This window comes from Rousettus aegyptiacus, unplaced genomic scaffold (assembly GCF_014176215.1).
Source record: "Rousettus aegyptiacus isolate mRouAeg1 unplaced genomic scaffold, mRouAeg1.p scaffold_m13_p_12, whole genome shotgun sequence".
NCBI classification, from domain to species: Eukaryota; Metazoa; Chordata; class Mammalia; order Chiroptera; family Pteropodidae; genus Rousettus; species Rousettus aegyptiacus.
The window spans coordinates 71,371,472-71,395,974 of NW_023416287.1; the positions used below are offsets into that span (position 1 = coordinate 71,371,472).

Below are 24,503 nucleotides of genomic sequence, written 5' to 3' on the forward strand. Positions count from 1 at the left end.
AATTCTGTGAGTCAGTCTCTTAGAGCTAAATACTGACACTTCAATTTTACACCTTTATCTGTGCTGTTTGTGATTACGTTGGGGTCAGTTAGTATTATTTTAATTGTTATGAGCTAATGAGAAAGGAACAGAGGTAGACTTAAGACAAAAAATGCTTTGGTGGTCAAGTAAAGGCCAAATGTCATCATGGTACTTATACTGATGCAGATTTCATAGTAATTTGAAAAGAAAATAAGGCAAGAAAATTAAATTGCTATGTGGTATACAGTAGTTTAGACCTGCAGAATTACAAAGAACCAGTCCTATAAGAGTAGTCAATGCCATATTCATGTTGTAAGCAATAGAGTTAATTTTTAATTAAATCTATAATTTTTGGAAGGCTACTGGAATTTAAATTTGGCAAAATTCGAATTCTTTTGATTGTTCTCTATTTAGCCTGTAACTAGTGAAAATTGTTACAATTCTTTTTGAAACGAATTTTCTTTGAGCTTGATTTTAGGAACAGCTCAAGCTCAAGTGACAGCTGTTTTTTTTTTTTTTTTTTTTTTTTTCAAAGATCCGGTTAAGACAGGAAGACTGTAGAAAACCTGGAAAGTAACCCGGCGCGCTGTTTCCCGGAATCCTATTTTCCCTTAAGCAAGATGGCGGGGTTCCTTGCACATGCGCAGAAGGGGAAGCTTGGGCGGGGAGTTCCGCCGCGTCGGGTCGCGCACAAGGCAGGGATTGGCTCCGCCAGGGCTGAGAGGCGGAACCGGAAGCGCCTGTGTTGTGAGACTCAGCCGGTTCAGTCCTATCGTATTTCCAGCACCCTGCTTCCAGCTATAGTTTGCTGTATTTGTTGGGGCTGCGATGGGGGAAGCGGAGAAGTTTCACTATATCTACAGTTGTGACCTGGACATTAACGTGCAGCTTAAGATGTAAGAGAATCTGTGGACAGGGATTGGGATTGCTGGGGTTTAGGGACAGGGAGGCAGGGGCCTGTGAATTGGGGAGAGATGGTTAGCCTCATGGCTGGTCTGGGGGCAGCCAGGAGGGCTGTGGCCAGGTAAGCGGAGGAAGATTGGAGCCGTGTAGGAGGGGGTTTGAGGATGTGGTCTCTGAGAAGGACAGAGGCAGGAATAAGCTGTTAAATTCCACGGTATTTTACGTTCTTCAAAGCATTTGGGTGTTCATAGCAACCTTTTGAGGGATTACTGTTCCATTTTACAGATGAAGTCAAGTCTCAGTAAAGTCTTCGTCCCGCAGTTAATAATTGGGAGATATTTAATTGAGAACAAGGCCCGAAAGTGAAATGGAGACTGCAGAAATTTGGAGAGGTAGGCTCAGGCAGATGTGGTAGCTAAAAATGAGATGGACACATGGATTTACAGTAGTCCTGGAAGCACGGGAGGTAACAGAAGCATAGGTTGAATCTTCGAACAGTCGGGCATTGTTTAGTTAGAAAAGTTATTAGCTGAGTCGATGGTGAGGGTTCTAATTGCAAAGGGACCAGAAGATATGAGAAAGAGCCTTGCAGGAAAATCTAGGGGCATCACGGTTGAAGTAAAGGCCAGGGACATGACATTTTGAGATGAGAATAATGGAACTGAGATGGACCACAGTTAGGACAGAATTGGAAATTATCTCCGTTTTAAGGCAGTCTTAAGAGAAATATTTTCATGTGCAAAGGTTATCAGAAATTATTAATGACAGCATTATTCATAATATGTTCCTCAGGCAAAGGGCTGCATATCTCCAAGAAGTACATTTTCTCAGATGGACCTTTGAGTGATTGTCTCTTTTCATTTTCAGAAGTTACTTACCTCAGACTTTGACAATTTACTGTTCATTTTGTGGTGGTTGTAAAATGATATGTCAGCATCCATACCGTCCATTTGTATAATACTTTATACACCCATTTAAGGTATTTTCAGCAGCATACACCACTAGACGCTTATGTGGGACCTGTATGCCATTATCTGGTAGAGGACTTGCCTTCAGTCTTATTTCTCAGTATTTAGTAGACATATGAATGTATATTTTTGAAACTTTTGAACATTAAAAGGAAAGAAGAAAAAAAAACAGGCCTATTATTAACAAATACAGACATTGAATATTTTAAGATAAAGCATAAATCGAAAGTTTGGCAAAATTCAGTACTAACCGTCTTTTAGCTTCTGAGATTGCCATTGTTGGTTTTTGAGGTGCTGGAAGTATCAATTTAGAATTATATAATCAGAGAATAGTAATTTCTTTAATTCCACTTATTCGCCCCAGACCTTTTCATCTCTTTTTATGGGTTTAATACCAACTTGTACTTTGATATCTCTTTTCTTAGCACCGTAATTGAATATCAAACTGTGCACAAGACATGGTCTCTTCGGATCTTTCAAAGAACTTTAAAAGCAGCTTGTCCAAAATTGAGCACATCATTAGCCTACCCCTCTAACTCTGATCTTCTTGTATTCTCTCACCCTGTTTCGGTGAATGTTAGCATCATTCATCAACTTGGTTAAGACAGAAAACTTCAAGTTATGCAGACATCCCTCTTAGTTTTTCTGTTTAATCATTCTCAGGTTGTCTTGAATATACCTGCTGAATATCTTTGACTCATACCCCTTTTTCTTACCCACTGCCCTAGTCTTAGTCTACCTTTTTCCTTTGTAATTTTGACTGAAAGTCTCACTAACTGATCTCCATGCTTTCACCCCCACCTCTCTGTTTTGTTCTTCTACTGCTGCTAAAAGTATCATAAATACAAATCTGATTGTACTACTCTCACCTCAGATAATTCATTTAACAGATTTTTGAATGTCACTGTGTCAGACACTGTACTGAATTTAGTGGCTACTTAGCTTCATTGTCTCTCTACTTTTCATTGACATCTGTAGCTTCTTCTCCCATGAGCTTTATGCTTTTGCTCTACCTAACAACTTGCAGTTCTTCACACACACTTTCTTACTCTTTGCCTTTGTATATGGTGTTCTTTTCTTCTGGGATGACACCCTACCTCTTTGGCTCCCGTATCTCATATATTGTTCAAGCTCATTTCAGGCATCTCTTTGGGATATTAAACTTCTATCTTCAAGCTCTGAGACTTTTTTTTTTTTTTAATGTCTACAGCACCTGGTATTCCTTGGTGGTCTCCCATCCAAGTACTAACCAAGCCTGACCCTGCTTAGCTTCTGAGATCAGACGAAATTGGGCATGTTCAGGGTGGCATGGTCATAGACTGAGACTTTTTGATGTATGGTATCTTTGTATAGTGGAATTAACATTGGCTTTGAACTCCTCTGCTCTGGTTTTTATTTTCAGTACTGTTACTTACTTTGTGATCCTTCATCTCTGAGTCTCTGCTTCATTATTTATGAAATGAGAATATGGTGAAAAGTAAGAAAGAATATATAAAATGTTAGGTATACTATCTGACATAATCTTAATGCCCCAGCAATGTTTCTACCTCTTTTATAATTTCCAGTGCATATCGATTATGACTTATAACACTTCCCTTTTTTAAAGAAATATAAGGTAGTGCATCTACATAGTAAAAAAAAAAAAAATTTATAAGTACAAAAAGAACATGCAATTAAAAGTAAGTTTTCTCCCCAGAAGAAAGGACTTAACATTTTCTTGTAATGCTGTATTGCTTATCTTGTCTTTCATTTTTGAGCCTCTATGCCTAGTACAATAAATGTTTGTTTAAAGAATAGATGAATAAGTACTCAGCTTGAAATAAGTAAAAATGAAACTAAGGCCTGGAAAACTGGTGATGTCTGGAAGGTAGACCAAGAGTTGATGACAAGGTTTAAAATGAAGAAGCCTAACAGAGAAATACGTTGGTGAACAGAGGAATGATTTTAGATATGTCAGGGTTAAGAGACCTTTGTGAGATATAAAAGTGACTTTAATTTCATATACAGGAAAATGTGTAGGTAGCATAAGGTTACTGTGACACGACCATACACTTTTTTTCTTATCTATTGTATATATGTTTAAAAAATGTTTGTCTAAACATTATTGTTCTTCTGCTTCCAGAGGAAGTTTGGAAGGGAAGAGAGAACAAAAGAGTTACAAAGCTGTTCTAGAAGACCCGATGTTGAAGTTTTCAGGATTGTACCAAGACACATGCTCTGACCTTTATGTTACTTGTCAAGTTTTTGCAGAAGGGAAGCCTCTGGCTTTGCCAGTGAGAACATCCTACAAGGCATTTAGTACAAGGTGGAAGTAAGTTGTGTTCTTGCATATGGTGGGTTCCAGACTCTTCTCGCATTTCTTTATAGATGTTGCAAGTATAATTTGGTAATGGTTACAGGGGAATTTTTATTTTCATTTCGTTATTTAATACCTAAAAGCATTGCTCAAATAGTTTAAAGTAGTTACCTACTCAGAATGAACTATTATATATAGTGATGTTATAACTGCAATTAAGGTGGGAGTGAGTTTATGTTTGTATTTAGTATATCTACATATTTTTATAAGAACTTCACTGATTCACAAATGACCCAAACCAAAAACACATATGTAGCATCTTTAAATTTTCTATTCTATGCCTTCGAATGTATAAAAACTTCTCGATAGTCTGAAATGTTGACAAACCAGGTGTTTGGAACTCAGATCTTCAAAGATCTGTTGTCATCTGTTCAGATCATACTTTTATTATTATTTTAAATATGAAACTTTTTTTTTTTAAAGTTTATAGTTTGTTGAGCATAGTACATTAGGACACCATTGTCAGGATGCAAGGTAGATATAATAAACATGAAGTTTTTATTTTTCCAGAATAGTATCATGGATCTTTAACATCCAGATACTTCTTATTTAATAGGTTACATGGTGCAGTTTTAATTCTTGATCCACAATCATTACTCAGTATCTTGGTAAGCTTGCTGCAGGATACACATAGACTGCCAGCCTGTGCTGTTGAGGGTACAACTCTGTGATTGCCAAGCATGGTCCGGCAGGCTGGAAAGGATTTTTCAGTGTGTAGAAGCGTGAGCTCTGGTGATCTGGCTATATGGAAACCAACTACTTTGATGGCGTAATTTCTTACTAGTCTTTTTGTGCATAAGTATACACAGAAGTGGATATGTATGTGTGTATATACTTGTTATTAAGAAAATTTTCAAACCTGTAAAAGTAGAAGAATATAATGACCTTCCACTTACTAACTCAAAGACAGTCTTGTTTTTCCTATTATTTTGAAGCAAATTCCAAATATAATATTATCCTAATTGTAATTATTTCTGTATACCTCTTTTTAAAACATAAGTGTAGTATTATCATTATATCTAAAACAGTGGTCCGAAATTCCTTAATTGTATCAGAGGTGTTTAAATTGGAATCAAGATATCTACAAAGCCCCAAAATTGTATGCAGAATTTTGTGTGTCTTGTGCATTTTTACAAGGGCAGAGCTCAAAGCCTTTATTAGACATTTGAGGTGTCTCGTGACCCCTCAAAAAACTTAGAAGCACAGATTTAGTTCTAGAAAATCAGCATTTATGAATTCTACTTTTTTGTGGTAAGGAAAATTGTATAATGATTTTGTTTCTTGCCTTGGCACTAAAGAAAATTAGAACAAAAGCAAATTCCCAGTTACAGGGAGATTAAAGTCTTTCTTCTCCTGTTTGTTAATTCCTCTCTGCATTATTTATATATTAGATTTTTTCAAGGACATAAAAACTTCCATATTTGCACTTTAAAAGTTTTTTTTTTAATTGCGAAACTACTTAATAAAATAAGTACCCTAACATAATTAAGAGATAGCCTTTTTAAAAATTAAAACAACTGTGTAGAAAATAAGTTGGAAGACACTTCATGTTGGATAAAGTAACATGAGACTAAAATAACATGCTCTTTGGGCTTAGGGGAAGACATTTGCAGATTTGTGCATCCCGTTCATTAGGATTTAAGATTTAAAGTATTTTCCAGTTTTTCAAGACAAATGTTGCCTTTCTAAAATCAACAAGCTGTGTAAACTTTACACAGCTATCATTTTCTATAAGCACTTACTTAAATATTTTGAAAACTGGGAAAAGTAAATTATACCATAAAGCATCTTTTGTTATCCGGTTCTCCATTTCCTTAGTTCAGGTAGTATTTTTGGGTAGTACAGTATTCCAAATTATCGAAATCTGACTTCTGAGTTTCCGATAGTGAGTTGAAAGAGTTTGAATAATGAGGAATTCATTCAAAATTTATCCCAAGTCTATTTTATCACATTCTATTCTATTCTATCCTATCCTGTAATAAGAGAGCCCATAATGAGGGAAACCTATACTTTCTTTAGTTATACTTAAGGTAAAATTTTCATTTTTAGATGTGGACTACTACAAATTTCCAAGTTTTATATATGAATATTATTCTGTAGGCAAGTGATTTAATTTTTTAAACTTATAATTTGTCTTGTCCCATAAAGAGTTTGAAATAGCTTTAGAGAGAGAGACATATGCTAAATTGTCTAATATAACTTAATAATTAGAAGTTTATGATTTAGGAGTGCATTCATCAGGCTAGAGAATTAATACAGTGGTGTGTGCCAGTGGGGGTACATGGTGGGGATTGAACCATCCAGAATCAAGCTTTACATTCTTGCAGTGTTTTGAGAGTTGCCAGGTAAATTTAGTCTTGAGCTTAATGAAGGTTGGGGGTTGGGGAAGGGATTACGTATGGGGAAGGAGAGAACATAAAGATAGTCAAAATACACAGCTTTTTTTATGTCTGACGAATTCTTTCCATAATTACTGAAATATCTAGAGTAGTTTTCAAATTATTTCTTAGCTACAGATTCTTTGCCTTCAAAAGAACTAACTCTTCTGCAGAAGCCTAGTATGTAAAGCAAGTTAAAGTACAGTTGGTTTGACTTAAAGAGGTGTGAGGGCCTGGTGTTGGATGGCAAAAGGTTTGAGGTGAATGACTTGTCTCCTGGTCAAAGGACAGAATATAGAAGTGAGAATTTTCACATTTTGGGTATTGTTGCTGACTTTTCTCTTGGACTTTAGCCTGTGTTAATTAACTTCTGTGTTTTTTTTCATTGGCAGAAGATGATACTGCTCAGTATTTACCTCTTTAGCCTGGCCTGCCATGTGGATACTAATTTAAACAATTCATTTAGTTCCTCAAGCTTGTCTGTAGTGGAGAATGACTTTTTAGGCATGTGATTTTTAAGAACTTCATAGCAGAAATGGATTTAATGACTTCGATTCTCCTTTAAATTGATGGTCATCTTTAATTTTCCTATAGGTCCTTGAATTTATATGGTAGATATAAATGATTTGTCCTTTATATTTTTGAAAGTTCTGTTCAATTTTTTAACCAATGCAGATATATTTGACCTACACTGGTATATGCCCCTTTGAGATTAGTTCTGAGTAAACAAAATAATTTTGTGTAAAGAGAGAAACAATTCTATGTGTCTTCTGGATATTTGTGTACTGTTTGCAGTTTTTGGGAGGGATTTTTTTAAAAGACATCTATTGTTTAAGAGAGTTGAAATTATCCAATAAATTCAATGTGAAGTTTGAATACAGAAGAAAATTTTCAGAGATGAATAAAAAGTAAAAAAAAGAAAAGATCTACATTGTTACTTGTTACTATAGTATTAAGAACAAACATTACTTAGGGAAATCATATATAAACATAGTTTGAAAGCATAAAAAAACTAATAGCTAATTATTATCAGTATTAATTAAATAACTTTAGGAACAGAAAAGTCTCATGTAAAAAAGTGTCAGATGTATGTCCTGAGCTGTCCGGTAACTTACTCATATTACAAAAGGTAGTGGGTAGTCTTCTTTAACCTTTTTAAGGGTTTGGTCATTATTTTTCACTTTATTGAAACACTACTGTATGTTATAGGACCCTATTATCCTTGGTAGTGTTTTGAATGTTATATGAATAATTCTGTTTTTTTTTCTTTTCATAATGTAAAACTGTTCTGGAGAATGCTTATAGAAAAATCACAGTTTGATTCAAAACATGTTTGGTTCTAACAGGTTTAAGTATTTTCCTGGATGTTGTCTGAGTTTCTTAGTTAAAGGATTTACCAGTGTTATTTTTCATGAGCCCTGTTTTTTAAACAATTTTTTCCGTGTGTTCTTTATTTAAAATGGAAGTTGCATAGAGCAAAACTGAGGTAACTGCCACATTTATTTTTTGTTGTACTAACTTAATCTTTTGGGATATTTTCTCTGGCCAAACTTTGCATAGTTTGTTAATTTAAAAGAAAATTTTATGTGTATACGTTTATGTTGACTTTATTTCCATAGCTGGAATGAATGGCTAAAACTGCCTGTGAAATACCCAGACCTGCCCAGGAATGCCCAAGTAGCCCTGACTATATGGGATGTGTATGGACCAGGAAAGGCAGTACCTGTGGGTGGAACAACAGTTTCGCTTTTTGGAAAATATGGGTAAGCATTCTCTTCCAAATTTGTAGGAATATTGTAGTTTTCTGTTTCTTTTCTTTTGGGGAGGTTTCAATAGTTTATGTCCGATCTGGCTCTCTATATGTATATGTACATGTTTGATACATATGATTCCATCATTCTTGAGACTGAATTTGACACATTTGCAGATAAATTAATTAAGAAACACAATTTATATTACTTTACTGCTATTGTAAAGTAGTAGTATTGATTCCTTTTAGAAAATAGTCATTGGAAATTAGAATCTTGCTTTTAGGAAGAAAAGACTATTTGGTACATATTGTAATTGCATTGTCATAGGGTTTTTCTTTGTCATAATGATAAAAAGGACAACAAGCTGGGTTAAAATGCACAAATTTGCTAATAGTTGTAATGATTATAATAGAAAAGTTGGTAAGTTTTTAAAAATTTACAGATAACAGAAGTTCATTGTGAAAAAACAAAACCCAAAGTCTCAAAGGGTATTTTTACCTATCCCTTTTTTCTTTAAAGACTTAGTCTTCCATGTTGTTATAAACAGAAATATTTCATCATTTTTTATGGTTGAATAGTATTTCATTGTATGTATGTACCACATCTTCTTTATCCAGTCTAAGTGAAATAAGTCGGACAGAAAAGGATGAGAATTATATGACTTTAGTCATATGTGGGATTTAAAACAAAGTAACAAATGAACCAACAAACAAACTCATAGACCCAGATAATGGTATGGTGATTACATTTTCTTTTGAGTTTCTCATATATTTGTTTATTTGCTTGTTTGCTTGCTATTCATGAATCTTAAATTATGACGTGGTATCTTTATTCCGAAGTGGTATCTTTAAGTATTTAATTCATCATATAGTCACATCTTAGAAAAACAATGTAGTGTGTCATATGGTGGTTAGGAAGGCAGGTTGTTGAACTAGATTATCTGGGTTCATATCCCGGCTCCGTTAATATCTGTGCACCGTTGGGAAAGTTATTTAATCTCCTATGCCTCAGTTTCCTCATCTGTTAAATGGTGTAACGATAATATTTATCTCATAGAGTAGTTTATTATGATAAATTACCAAAGATATAATGAGCTTAATGAGTGCTCAGCAAATGTTAGCTATCATTATTTCTGAACTATCCTGTTAGTTTTCAGTACTATTACATTATAAAATGTTTTAATAATAGATAGAAATTATCTTCCTCATTAGTCCACTTTTTTAGGATTTCTCTGGATGTTCTCTCCGTTTTATCAGATACATTTTAATATTAATTTCCCAATTAAAAATATTGTTGGGAAATTATATTAAATCATATATGTTAATTAAAGTGATAATCAACACCTTTATAATAATTGAATTTTCCTCTCTAGGGAATAGGGTGTGTCAGAAAGACTTAAACTCATGAACAAAATCGAGATGTAATTCCATTTATTTAGAATAGCTTGATTGCTTAGTAATGTGTAAGTATTTTAGCTTAATGTTGCTATTAAAGAGATATTTATTATTGAAATCCATGGAGGAACAATAATTTAGATATAGTTAGACACTTTGTGGCCTCCAGTTTTTAAGTGTAAGTTTTGATCAATAGCATGTTGTAGTACAGTGACATACTATTAAATCAGTATTGTTGCTTTTCCAGGGTGTTTCTTTGTCTTTTTCTCTTCTAGGGTAAGGTTTGCTTGCCACAGAGAAAAAATGGATAATAGTTTATTACTCTTACTAGAGCCTTAGTTATTAAATGTTCTTGAGAACTTTTGGTTTTTCCTCCCAGCTTCTTCATAAGTGTTTACCTTTGGATTATCAGCTGGAGGTTCCCTCAGAAAAATACCATGTTAGCACTCATGTGCCTTTTAGATGACCTTAGGTTATAGCTTTAGGAGACACTCTATTGACTTAGTGTATGGGTGTGAGACAATTGAGATTTCCACAGAAGTGTAGTGAAATGACATGCCTAAAGCAAACAAACTCTTTCTCAGATTGATATTTGTGACATTGTTTCACTTGGCTTTTGGCAAGTTTTTAAAATATAGGTGAAATCAGGAGTTAATATAAGTATATATAAGAATCATCTGTTAAACTCACTAAAAAGCACTTTCCTGTATTCTCACTAATTCATTAAATCTGTAGTAGGATCCAAGAATCAGCGTTTCTTGGATCCTGAGTGATTCTATGAAAGGTGGCCTATGGACCATATTTTGAGAAATACTGCATTAGCTTTTTCATATAGTCTAGCTATATGACTTTTGCAGGCAGTTATTTTCAGAATTTCTTCCTTTACTCCATTCTTTGGTACCCACTTTATTTGTATTCCTATGTATATCCCGGTGAAAGAATAATTTCTTTACTTTCTGTCCAGACATGCTGGAAATGTGCCTGAAACATAAATCAGGAGTATTTGTTCTACTTTAAGGAGTAATTAAACCACAGAGATTTCCATAAAAGTAGCAGTAGCAATAAGTGGGAGTTAAACTTCCAATTACTTTTTCTGGTTTTAAGTAAATTAAGACTTTGAATTTTGGAGAGTCATCTGTATTCTCTTTACACAACTGGAGAGTAGTTCGTTCTATTCCTACATGTCCTGAACACATCAAATGTTAGCTACAAATGAAACATGTTAGAGAGCAGCACAGATTATGTGCAATTACCTCCCTTAGAACAGAATTTCTCATATGTGAGTCACTCTTGCAACTTTCAGAATTCCTGCAATATCTCTGTACTGAATACATATACTCTTATTTACTTGATTTTTTAATTTAAAGCAACTCACTTTTTTTTACTTCTATTTAATTTAAGGCAAAAAGTCAATATTCTGCTGTACATGGCAAACAACAAAATACAATGAAAACAACTGTTACTAAATATTAGAAATTGAGAAAAAACCCTAATGAAATACAAATGATAATCTATTTGCTTTGTAAAATATAATATATAATACCTGCAAAAAAAAGTTTTTTTAATTAAAATGGTTCTGTTTGTGCCTAATTGGATGTAAGGAGATATTCAACTTATTGTCACTTAATTTAATGGAAAGCTAAGGTTTTGCATCAACATTTTCTTTTATCAGTTGTATGGCAGTTAACCAAATGATAACATTAAATTTTAATAGAGGTCTATGGTTACTTTATACAGTGGGAAAGGAATATAAAAAACTAGATCTCTTACTCCTGTTCCTTCTAGGCTGACTCTTATACTGACTTTCACCTTAGAAAAAGGAATTCTAAGAAACCCTGTGAAATTAAAATAACTCTTTTTCCCTATGTGTAGTGGAGCCTTTCCTTGAGGGTACACTGATTGCAGTGGAGACAAGACCAAATGAACCCTAGGGCGATATTGGACTTCCTGTGCAGCTTTGGATTGTGGAAAAGTATGATATTCAGGACGTTGCAAGTGCCGTAGCAGAGTGCAGACATACACTTGTACTGCTGGATCACAGCTGCTGCTCTGCATGATGCTGCTGACATCAGGGAGAAAAAGAAGCATGGGTCTTCTGGGTGGCCTCAGCAGGAAGTCGATGCAAATTTTCGTTCACCTACCATTAAAAATCATGTCATGTGCCTCCACAGTTCTCATTACTTAGGGAATGGTGCTTTAAACCGTAGTTCATCAGATGTTTCTTAATCAGTGAGATAACACCAGATGCTCCCTACTTGTTCCTTAAATAGCCCTGTTACGGACTCAGTAGTTTTTTAAAAGAGGTCCTCAAGGTATCTAGTAGTTGTATTATAGTATTAGGACGCTCTTGCTATTTGCTAATATCTGTTTTGTATACTTGAGTCAGTGTGAAGCAGTACTTCCTGGAGAATAGTGTAATTAATAATTGAAAGACTAATCTGTTAGGATATGGCTAGAATAACTGTTCTCATTTTCAAAGTCTAGCTTATGAGATTTCTAAGTAGGTAAAGAATGGATTGATCATTAGGTTGAATTGGCAAAGAACCATAGGCAAACTGCAGATTTCTCTTCCAGATGTTTTTTCCAAATGTGGATTTTGAAGTCAGGGCAGTTGCTGCTGTAGTGGCTTGGCACTGGGAGCTGGAGTGTCGACAGCAGCTGTCGCTGGGCCTCTGCTGGCATGTGAAGGAGGTCCTGCTGTGCTGTTTCTTTTGTCTTGCCTGTTTGGCTTAATTTCCCAAGTGGACATGATACTCTGAGCATCTTCCGGCTTGCCACCTGGAGGCTTTGTAACTCTCGACAAACGTTCTATTAGTGTCAAGAGAAAGTAATATGTTCACTTGATTATTTGAGTCATTTGCCATCACCCTTACCCTCCACGTTCCCTATCCTTAAATCTTATCTCCAGATTCATCCCAAGGCACCTAAATCATTTAGTTAAACTGACTTCCTGCCAAATGTACTTATTTTTGATTTAGTTAAGTTCAACTAGTCAGAGTATTCACTGGGGTGTAGGGAGGTAGAGAAAAGGAAGGGAGGCTTCTGATGTTTCTGAAGATACATTTAAGGATATTCATTAAAAGCGATGTTATTACTTCACCATACTCAGTTTCTTAGAGACCAAGCAGGTTTACTTGATGTTGAATCTATATCTCAGTTGAAATGGAAAGAAAATGGAACTTTATAAATGGCTATGTATATGCTTTTTGGTAAGGTAACTTAAAAAAAATATCTTTAACATGGTGAATATTGAGAATTTTAATTCCTCACAATCATTCAATGTATTTTGTATTGGGCCTATAAGGAAAGCTTTTGCAGATATAGTTGCTGGATATTACCTGTTTATTGCCAGTCTTAGAGACCTTGCAACAGATAATGGTCTTTAATCTTTGCTCATGAACTTGTAGTTGTTCTTTGTAGTTCCCAATCTAAATGTTTATGGCAACATTACCTATATACATTTTATAATGTTCGGGAAAGTCTGTAAAGAAATTTTCCATTAGTTGAACAGGATAATGATTTGAAAACATTTATGTAAAACTTTTACAGTTAAGTGCAATGTTTTTAAAGGTGGGAAAAAGTATCAATATATTCAAAATGTATTTTTAAGACTATTTCCTGTGATAGTGTGCAAAATGCTTTGGACTTGCCTACTCACCAGTATACACTTTCAGTATTACTATTTCCATTGCATTTGACAGCTTACTTTTTCAGTTTTGGAAAGATGCTATTCGAGTAGACTTTACATTGTTTGAAAGGTTTTGTTAAAGAACACTGAACAAGAGAGAACACACTAACAGAACACTATCTTTGTCTTTAAACCTCCCATAAAAACAAAACAAAACAAACAAACAAACACACCCTCAGAAACTTGACAGGAGCATATCTAAAAAAACTTAATTGTCTAAAGCTCCTTTATGAGTTTGTTCAACTTTTATTTCAGATTTTCTTGGTAGATTTTTGAAGGAAACATGACTAACAAAGGTCATACGGTGTTTCATTTTAAAGAAGGATCATCAAACTCAGTTTGAATTCTGACTATGTGTTTAATTTCTGATTTGTAGATATGGGGATTTTTTTTTTTTTTTTGTACGAATCCACTGTTATATTCCCTTTTAGATATTGATCTTATAGAAGGCAGGAGAAAAATCAACATGTACCTAGTGAAAAGAATAGTAATAGCTAACATTTATTGAATACTTTTTATATGTCAGGAACTATTATAAATACTTTTTACTTGTACTGATTTATTTAAATTTTCTAACAGCCCTTGTAGATATAGGTACTCTTTATAAGCCCACTTTATGGATTAGCAAACTGAGGCACAGAAAAATTAAGTAATTCACGCAAGAACATGTGGGTAACAGATGGCATAGCTGGGATTCAAATCCCAGCAACTGGATTATACATTCTATTATTGCTGAATTGTCACTTAAAGTAGACAGTTATGTAGTTATTTAAATTTTTGTTTCAGTCTTTGTAAATGTGACATTCTTTCATTAGGTAGGAATTGGTCTCTGTTATTTCTAAGATCTCCACTGGAATGATGAAGGGCGTATAGTCCTTTACTGATCTTTTTCTCCTTTTAGTCTACCTTTAGAATCTCTGTTAATAGTTCTGACTGCTTGGAAGAGAAAAGATGGCATGTGAAAAACAATGTTACATTGATATTAGTTGCTTAGTTAATTGCTTTACAACCCACTGGAGGCTTAAAGCTTGGCTAGAGACTTGGCATTTCCTAGTGTGACATTCTCTCTGTCTAGGGATCTAAAATTTCCTATAATGAACAGCATTAATTTACTTCTACCCCGAACATTCTCTTTTTGTCTAGCATGTTTCGCCAAGGGATGCATGACTTGAAAGTCTGGCCTAATGTAGAAGCAGATGGATCAGAACCCACAAAAACTCCTGGCAGAACAAGCAGTACTCTCTCAGAAGATCAGATGAGCCGCCTTGCCAAGGTAAAAAAACTATTGGAGCAGGTGGAAAGCTCTGAATAATGTCTATTGTAGTGTAAATTAACATTATGAAATCTGTCAGATTATTTTTTAATTTAAATTTAGTTCTTTAGTAGTAGTTTTATCGAAATAAAATTTGCCTTTGGAAAGTGTACAGTGCATTGGATTTTCATAACTTCACAGTTGTGCAGTCATCACCACTACTTGATTTTAGAACATTTTTTCATAAAAAATGTAACCATGTACCCATTAGCTTTTATTCCCATTCCTTCCTTCTTTCTGCCTTTGGCACCTACTAATTTTCTTTATAACTTTATGGCTTTCCTTATTCTGGACACTTCCTACAATGGAATCATGTAACCTTCTGTGTTGGTAATTCCGTCATATTTAAAAATGTGGAGCTTATGGTGCTATTTTCAAAGAGAATACCTACGTTTTTTGGTGATGTAGTTTTAAGATGGAAGTGTTATACGTTAGAGATTCTTCTGTTGTTTGGAAGCGAAGATTCCATACCAGTAGTCTCCAGCCTTTGTGGCACCAGGGACCAGTGCTCCTATGAAAACCCAGTGCCTGATGATCTGAGGTAGAGCTGAGGTGGTGATGCTGGCACTGGGGAGCGGTTGCAAATACAGATGACGCTTCACTCGCTCGCCTGCCACTCATCTCCTGCTGTGTACCTGTCCACTGCCCTGGGGTTGGGGACCCCTGCCATATATTATTAGCTAGTCTAAATTGCCCTCACTCCCATTCTACCCCTGTTTTTATAAGTGGACTGAATTATTATCTTTTTCTTTTAGAATCGTTTTAATGAAATGTTTTCATTTAGAAATACAAAAGCTAAGCTCAATTCTGTGCTTAAATCAGAACAGTGTAACTTATTTTGTCAATATCTGTTCATAAAACACTATGCTAGATACTGTTTAAAGATCCTTTTACAATTCTTTCCATAAGGGACTTTCTTTTAATTTTTACATGTAATTTTCCTTTGCAGTCTTGTTAGTATAGATGACTCTTTAATGTCTGGAGAAGGTTTGACACCAAGTACTTTATAGCTGGTTGCCTCAACCTCTGTGTGGAAGAAATCTTTAATTATAAAGAATAAGTACTTGTATTGGCTAGGCTTTGTGCTTCACAGTTGTGCAGTCATCACCTCATTAGATTTACTAAAATCCAATGCACTATACACTTTCCAAAGGCAAATTTTATTTCAATTAAACTACTACTACAAAAAAACTAAATTTAAATTAAAAAATAATCTGACAGATTTCATAAGATTTTTGCTATTTTGTGTTATTTTGCATAGCTCTTTTATGGAAAAATTTCATGACTCCCTAATAAGCTCTCTAACCAAATTACTATTGTCAACTTCCTCCTCCATAATTAAATAAATAAAATTTAATTTTAAATTCATTCTGAGTTTTTGTTTATGTTCTTTCATAGGATGTAGGAAAGTTCTTAAGCTTTTAATATGTCTACGTTCTCTTTAAGAGTTTATCTTAGTGATGAACTTCCATTTAAGGTACTCTGTGACTTTTATAAACCTGGAATAGTTAATAGAAATTGTATCAAATGTAGATCATTTTTAGCCTGTGGGTCACAAAAGGTTAAATCTCAAATGCAAGAGGAATGTAGCATGTGTCGAAGAAGCAAATGTTCTTAAATTGCTTTATTGAGAACAGCATCATGATTTATATTAGAGATAAAATTCTTAATTTGAGGAGGAATGGGTAAAGTCAAGAAATGTATAGCTGTATAGTTCTACAATTCGTCTACTTTGGTTCTCATTAAATAAATTCATATGTTCACACGTTTTTAATTTTCTCCCAGTTATTTTTGAATGGAGATTCAAATAATTTTTATAGCAACTGACTGAGGTATTCTTCAGACTGCAGTAGATGCAGCATTGGAATTTGAACAACTCTTCTGGCTTTTTAATGGAGTGCAATGTTACAAGGTGTTTCTCATTTTTATCTTTTGAGTTTTATGGCAGGAAAAGTGATGTGACTTAATAATGATCAACTTTTCATGATTGAAAGATCCTTGAAAGAATCGTATGGTTGTCACTGCACATTTGCAACTCCAGAAATGATGACTAACCATATACAGAGGTAAATGAGGTATTGGGAAGAAGACTCCTTAACACTTTTGTTAATTGGTTACAGTCATCATTGACAGTCTAAATTCTTAATATTGGAGAGTATGGCAAGTTGGGTCCTCCTTTTTCAAGAGATAATTATTAAAATTTATATGCCATTGTATTGTCCAAGGTGGTTAACAGTTTTCAAGTAAGTCTTTATGCATTGATTTCTAAATCTTTAAAATAAGAATAAAAATTAATGTAAACAAGCATGTTATAGTCTTTATGATGCTAATTGGAGATGAGCGCTTTTCAAAGTTCTTTGCCCCTAATAGAATTCTACGTTTTACTTTTGAGTGGAGACTTCAGAGCTTGTTATATACTGTGGCAGCTTGTGTTACTATTAACTCATATTCCCCAGAAACTAAATAGAAACCATTAAAACCAATAATTATTTTTCTTAAGGGGAAAAATGCATCAAGTTTGTAGCATTGGTGAAGCAACTGCTCCCTCTTTGAAAGAAGCTCTTTTTATTTTTTGGCACTTTCAGGTTAATATTTCATTCTTCACTATACGGCAGTTGATCATGTTCTTTGAGGTTTCAGAACCTGTTCTAGCCCTGCTGTTGTTGAAGAGAATGCGTTTTAAAAAGGTCTTAGGTTTGATGAAACTGGAAAGTTTTGCAATTAGAAGCACTTTACAGTGGGAAGAGCACTGTAGTATTAGTCAGATTAGCTACTTTACCAACGCAGGGAAAATCATTTCTGAGCCTATAAAATCAGAAGTTTAGAATGAACAATTTCTGAGATTCTGTGTAGTTGTTCATATTTTATTATTCTAAAGTTCTGAAATAGCAGATAATTGGGATTATTTCTCTACCTAGATTTTATAATTATCACCTTAGTAGAGAATAAACATGTCATCAGTTTGCAGTTGTGAATGTTGTGTTCATGTCATTTCTTTTCTTCTGCAATGTTTATGTCTAGAGTATTATTCAGGGCCTGCCTAATATGAATGGTGTGGCTATGCTCTTAGATTTTGTTTTGGTGGTTGTTTGATTGGTGCCTGCTTCTTTATTTAAATTTTTTCAGACTGGATTTCTGAGTCTCTTTCTTTTGCCTTGTATCAGAGAAGGTATACTTTGATATTTGTATGGTCTTAACTCTTAAACTTACCAGAGAGTGTATACTCTGTTACTTGTTATGTCAAATTTAAGATTATATTTCAATATTTATTTTGTTTTTAAAATTGTGACACAGTAGCTCTCTTTCTCTCTGCTTCCCTATCGCTATCCCTCTCCCCCCATCATTCATTTTTCTGGTTCCACATTTAAAAGTTTGTTCAGTTAGATTATCATTTCCCTCCTCAAAACATTTTAAATTGTTTTTGGTACAATACACATTAAAAACTAGTAAAGAATATATTTGCTCATATTTCTGTTTTCATACAAAAGGACCAGAAATTTTAAATGTAATATTTATGTTTTTCAACTCCCATTTTAAGAAAAGAAATGAGTATTCATATAGATGAGGTTTAAATGGTTGGAACTGAATAGTTTATTTCTTGTTGCACTTTGATTTTCCAGCCAGTGAATTTACTGTGATTGTTTCTAATTGTTAAGAAGGCAGTTGGCTTACGAGTAAAAAGGTGTACATAAATCTTAATAATAGGAAAGCATAGTTACCATGCATTGTACCCATGAGCCAAAATAAATAGCATAGTGACAATTTTCAAACTGCAATGTAAGAAAGTTTATTCAGTTATAGAACTGCTTCAGTCTTGGCTGCCTGGGGATAATGAGGCAAGAGGACTGTGAAATGAAGATGAACTATTATTTAAATGGCCTGTGAAAAGATGGTGTTAGATAATTATTAAGCAAAGAACCTCAAACTCCAGCTGGACTAAATAGTCTTATTCTGACTTATTGCTTACCAATGAAAGTTGGATTATAACTGCAACATGCATAACTGAAGTTTAAAAGCCTTATTTCTAGGTTTAACTTTTTAAAAATCAAATCTTTTCAGAAGAATTTTAGTGGAATTAACCTCTCTACTGATTTTACATTATTTTGTGAATCTGTGTAGTTTTCCCTTGAGAAAAAACAGTGTGAGAAAAGGAGACTAAACTGAAGTCTTCAGTTTAGTTCTTACTTTATATAACTGGATTTCTTAGACTTAGTAGGCCATAGGAAGAAATGAATGTTTTAATATACACTCCTCCCCCCTCCATCTTTCTCATTATCTTTCCCATCCCCGAAATTCCCTAAGTAATTTTTACCAATATAGTATCTTTCTGTTTGAATCGATTTGTGAAAATAATCAAAGGCCAGACTTCTGGGGGATTTATCATACTTTCATTGTTCATGACCCAGCCTTTTAATGATTGTGGCCTTGAGCAAATTTGCCCATTGTTCCCATCTGCTCTGTTTTTCAGCTTGTCATATTGTAAGAGTTTTATGACTAGGATGTATATCCACCTGGGATTTTGGATGTGCCGACCAAGCATTAGTGTGTGATTTATATTTGAATCCATGTCTTTGGACATGAAAGGTTAGTGCAAAAGCATGCTTCTCTATTGTCTCCTTTTCATTTTAGCATCTCTGCTTGATTCCTTTGGAATGTGCTTTAGTTTCTGTCAGTTTGATTAAGAGGCAGCAAAGAGAAAGTAACGACTAGATGAAAAATGTTCTGTGGTCTGAGTGACATAGATAAGTTGAGGAATGTTGAGCGGAGTGTTTAAGTGAGCATTAGTATAGTGATATGGTAAGTTGTGGTGATGTTTTAGGCTGGCCCTCAGATTGCCACATGGAGTCATTGTGCTCCGGAGGCCAGATCTCAGGTTTGTCACCATAGGAACTGGATTTTTTCTAGTTCATCCAGAAATAACAGGTATCTTGACGATAGGTTTGTGTCAGTCAGTTCAAAGAGTTATTTATCCTCTAAAGCTGTACTATTAAATAGCCATAATCCACATGTGGCAGTTTAAGTTAATTAAAATGCAATTAAAAATTTAGTTGGTCTATTACATAATCACATTTCAGGTGCTGAACAGCCACATGTGGCTAGTGGCTACCTATTAGTGCAGATATGGAATGTTTTCATTATTGCCAGAAGTTTGATTAGACGGGTCTAGAGTGACCACTTACTTACTAATTTGTAATGAGCGAGTAACCATATTATTGTCTTTCTGGTAATCATATTACTTGTATCTGCTACCCAGAACACCATTTTTCAAGGCACCTTGGAAATTAAATTAGTTTTCAGGAGACTGTTGATTTCTTGGTGAGCCGTGAAGGAGCTAGCCTGAAGGAGCTAGGAAGTTTTGTGAGATACTTCTCTCACTTTGAGAGAAATCTTAAAAGGACTTTCTCTCTAGACATTATCTTTCTAGTGCAGGATTATTTGAATGTGCTGACTACACCCCATCAAACATTGACAAATTGTCATGATTACAAAACAATCCTTTAAAAAATTGAGATCGAGGTACCAAATTTTCTGGTCACATAATTTTGTGAGGTGGGATTGAGCCTCTTTATTTTGTATTGTTTTATAGTACTGTTTAACATTTTGCTGAAACATTTGCTATTGAAAGAAAGTATTTTGCATTGAATGCTTTGACTGAATGGGGTACTTGAGTCATTAATTAGAAGAACTCACTGAGATTTTTAAGTATGTGGACAAGTCGTCTTTATTTCCACCATAATCACTTGTTTTGTTAAAGGCATACTCTTGAATGTTGGAGACAAAGTGTATTGCCACGTTGATGCTGTCATAACTAAGGCCATTATGAAGAATAACAGTAAAAACTACCACAATGATAATCACCTTGCATGTGTAAAGTGCTTTAATATATGTAAAATCCTATAGCAAAGATTGAGAACTAAAGTGGAGACATGGTTAAAATCATGGCTTTGGAGGCCATTTTTTATTCAGATTCCAGTTGTGTCACTTATTTAAATGTGATCTGGGATTAGCCACTCAACCTTTGTTAAGCCATGAAATCCTCATCTGTAAAAGAGGGATAAGAGTTATATCTACCTTTTTGAGTTATTGCGAAGACTAAATATAAGTGAAATAAAAAATTTAAAGGATTTAGGATATCGCCTGGCAGTTCTGGGCACTAATAAATGTTAGCTGTTGTTATTACTTTATTATATTTGCTTTCGTTTGATTCTAACAAGTGTAATGATTGGACTTGTAACATATATCAGAGAGGGGGAAAATTCCCCCCTCTACCCTTCTTTAGTTCTGTTGTTAGACTGGTAACAAAACTGACACAAGACCAGATTAACAGAGGATCCAATTTAATATGTGTACATTGAAGATAATAGATGATGCTCTGTGAAATGATGAACCAGCCAGTGTTTTATACTTTTTACACAAGGAAACAGTAAATTTGTAAAGAAAGGAGGGCAAAGGCACTTTAGTTTGGGTGATCCTTAGTAAGGGCTCTAAGCAAAGTTTGGGCGTGGGTAGTAAATTAGTTAGTAAAGGAGTAACAAGGTTCTTTTATGTAAGCTTTTTGGCCCTGGATTCCTTAATTCTAGCCTTAAGGCGTCTCTCTTAGCACCCCTGGATCAGGAGGCCACTTTTCACAGGGAAGATTTATTTCCTGATTCAAGGAGACAAGGGAGGGTCCATGTTCTCTTCATACACTGGCTACTTGTCAAGTAACTTTAATTCAAAGTAATTGACATGTCACTGTAGAATATTTTGGGGTGGCCTGCCCTGGACTCCCAACACAAACTCATGAATATATGTTTGTTTTTAAACTCATGAAAAGATAGAAACTTAGAGAAGTTAAGTGATTTATTTAAGGTTTCATGTTTATTAAGTTATTGAACCAGGACTTAAAATCAGTCCTTTAAATTCTTTATGTAAATGTCCTTCCAAAGATAGGTATCACTGATGTGTTTTAAGATTTAAGGATTGTGAAGATTTTCTTTGCATGGAGAATATGTTGTTCTTATTAAGAAGATGGCATTTGAAAATAGGAAAAATAGGAGAAGAGGCAGAGAGAGTATGAAGCAGTTGTTAACAACACTGGAGTTCTTTGGTTTCCCAAGACAGAAATTGAGAGTAAACCTTAGAAAAATTTCCAGACAAATTTTATTAAGTTTGTGCTCAAGTACAGGGGAGGCAGCACAGAGGAAAGGTCCTCTGAACTGACTTGGGGTCTGGCTCTGTTTGGCGATTTTTATAAGCTTGGGACAAAGCTGGCTTTTTGGATAATGGGGGTGTGGGACTTTTGAATAAAGCAGGTGTGGGATTTTTGGAGTGATAGGGTGGTGGTATTCTTGTGGTCAGTTTATTTGGCATTTCTCCTGGCCATCTGGCATTCCTTTGACCTCAGGCCCCAAGTCCCTATGCTGTCTCACAATGTATATACACCTGTAGGTCCCCAGGCATGGCATAAAAGATGGTACCTCACTAAACAGAGACTAGCCGGTGGTGAGTGAGCACCCATTACATATTTGTGCTGTGAATGAACTGGAGTTATAAACAATACTTAGAGCTCTGGTTGCTATAAACAATGCATAAATTAAAAGCCATAAAAAATAGTTGTTCTTCAGATTTCTTTCACCCATAAACCTCAAAGAACTAAAGTTAAGGAGGAAGGGAATCATGACTGTGAATAGCATATATGTTGTTGTAAGAAACAATGTAACAGGAACTTCAGGGTACAGACACATGTGAAAGCTCTTTACTAAGGATTAAAAAACAACCAAAACGGACAGATGCTGATAAACTTGTGGAAACCTTTTGGAGCCAAAGCAGTGGCTGATAGTTTCTTTGTGTGATTGCAAAAAATGATGCAGCTAGAAAGTTAACAGTGATAAAGAAGTCTCATTTACTTAGCCCAAGCTTTTGTCAAATTATTGCTTGATCACAGGATAATTTTTCAGAAAATTAAGGAAAAAAAAAACACACTGCTCTAGGACTAATTATAATCTATGTGAAGTAATCAGTTGGTGAATAAAAGGAACTTTAGAAAAAATTAAAGTCACATTATACTGTGGGATTACAGTTATACCTATTTTACTGCTACTTCACATTTTTAGCTTTTGTCGTGGGAAGATTTTCATTTTATTTCTGTCTGCCACATTATTGAAACTAGAAATCAAACCCAACTTTATTTACTTATCTGCTATTAAAGTTAGACAGACCTAGAGAATGGAAGAGATTTATTGGAAAATAAGCTTGGCAAATGTTTTGGTTTTTAGAAATATGATTAAAGAAATGAATTTTGTTATTATAAGCCGGGTGTAATTTTTTGTTACAAATTCTAGAATAGATTATGAAATTGATGATTTATATGGATTTCTAAACTCGTATGCACATAATGGTATTTTTGTAGTTAGATTTTAGAGAAATGGGGAATGCAGAATTATCCAAGGAGGTGTTTTGAAAATTGGAGGCATTACCTTTTTTTTTATGCTTTTAAAATTAATAGAAGTATCAAAACTGGTGGAAGATTTAAATAGTAATGAGATACATTATAACTGGGTAGAAAGACTGACAGTCAAAACCTGAATAACCATATATTTCTGTAGTTGTGGATATTTTTTATTGATAAAATATGGTCAGTTGGACTACATTTTCTCTGTTAATTATAGAAATCACAATAATGCCATTATTATTAGTATTTTTTAGCTGTTCTGAAAAAAAAAACAACTTTAGAGACCATTTCGTTCATAGTATAGCAGCAAGGTGATTAACTATATTTTTCTTGGGTTCTGAATACATTTCCACCTTGAAGCAGCTACATGAAATACTTTTCATAAGTAAACTGACATTTTTAGTAAAACTTTGTTTAATAGAATAAATTATTTAGTAGGACCTGTTAATGATCTTTTCCCCTCATTATAAATGCTGTTTTTAGAATGTAACACCAAGTTCCTAGAGATACTTTCAATTGATTTTATGTTAGGACTTTTCTTAGAAAGTAGGTATTCTTTGTAATATCTCTTCACATGAAGAGAGTGTCTTTTTTTCCATATTGATAATGATTTGGTTATAACTGAAGTAGCTTGATAATGTTTAGTTTTCTACATTACAGTCAGTTCACTTATGAACTGTTACTTATGGTATGAACACTCTATGTGATGCGGTATTAGACCAGGTATAGCAATTTAGGAATGCGAATCTGCTACTCAGAATCACATAACCCACATCTAACTAAATGGACATACAAAATACATACAAGGTTTTGTCTGTTTTTATCTCTATTACATTTATATTTTATGCACAGTATAAAACAAGCCATTGAGACTTGACAATATACTAATAAATGTAGTAGAAATAATTTTATGTTCTCAAAAAAAAAATGAGTGCCCCATTTATGTATTTTGTCTGTAATAATGTACTTTAATGACAAGAAACGAAACAAAAATCTTGTTTTTTAAATGTCTGTATTTTAGAGGAAGGAAAACAGTGATCAAAAGCATTAATGGAGACATTTTTTGCTTTAAAAATGAAAAAAAAAAAAAAAACCAGAATCTTGGCCCCAAAATTTGAGTTGGGCAGAAGAGCCTCATTTTGTTTTATTTCTTTCCTCAAAATGTAAATGACAATAATAGCAGACCAATGACAGCTGCTGAAATTATTTAAAGCTGTGAAACTTGTTCAGTGGCACTATTGACATCATTGAAAATACGTCTTAGCTGCAGGATTTTGCATAAATAATATGTGTAACTT

General features: G+C 34.2%; 1 protein-coding gene and 1 pseudogene across 4 annotated transcripts in view; one reads left to right on the plus strand and one right to left on the minus strand.

Annotated features, from left to right (window-relative positions):
* Nucleotides 1-763: 763 nt before the first annotated feature.
* Nucleotides 764-24,503, plus strand: part of PIK3C3 (phosphatidylinositol 3-kinase catalytic subunit type 3) — a 118,232-nt gene continuing 94,492 nt past the window's right edge. Inside the window, exons 1-5 of one of the 4 annotated variants that reach the window (XM_036229994.1) lie at nt 804-917; nt 1,210-1,316; nt 4,015-4,203; nt 8,231-8,389; nt 14,603-14,732. In XM_036229994.1, the coding sequence (XP_036085887.1) occupies nt 4,073-4,203; nt 8,231-8,389; nt 14,603-14,732 (420 nt within the window). In that variant the 5' untranslated portion in view covers nt 804-917; nt 1,210-1,316; nt 4,015-4,072. Of the gene's footprint in view, nt 918-1,209; nt 1,317-4,014; nt 4,204-8,230; nt 8,390-14,602; nt 14,733-24,503 lie in introns of all 4 variants that reach the window. The other 3 variants (XM_036229995.1, XM_036229991.1, XM_036229992.1) reach the window with 3 other exon arrangements.
* LOC118610445 lies at nt 3,094-3,212 on the minus strand (annotated as a pseudogene).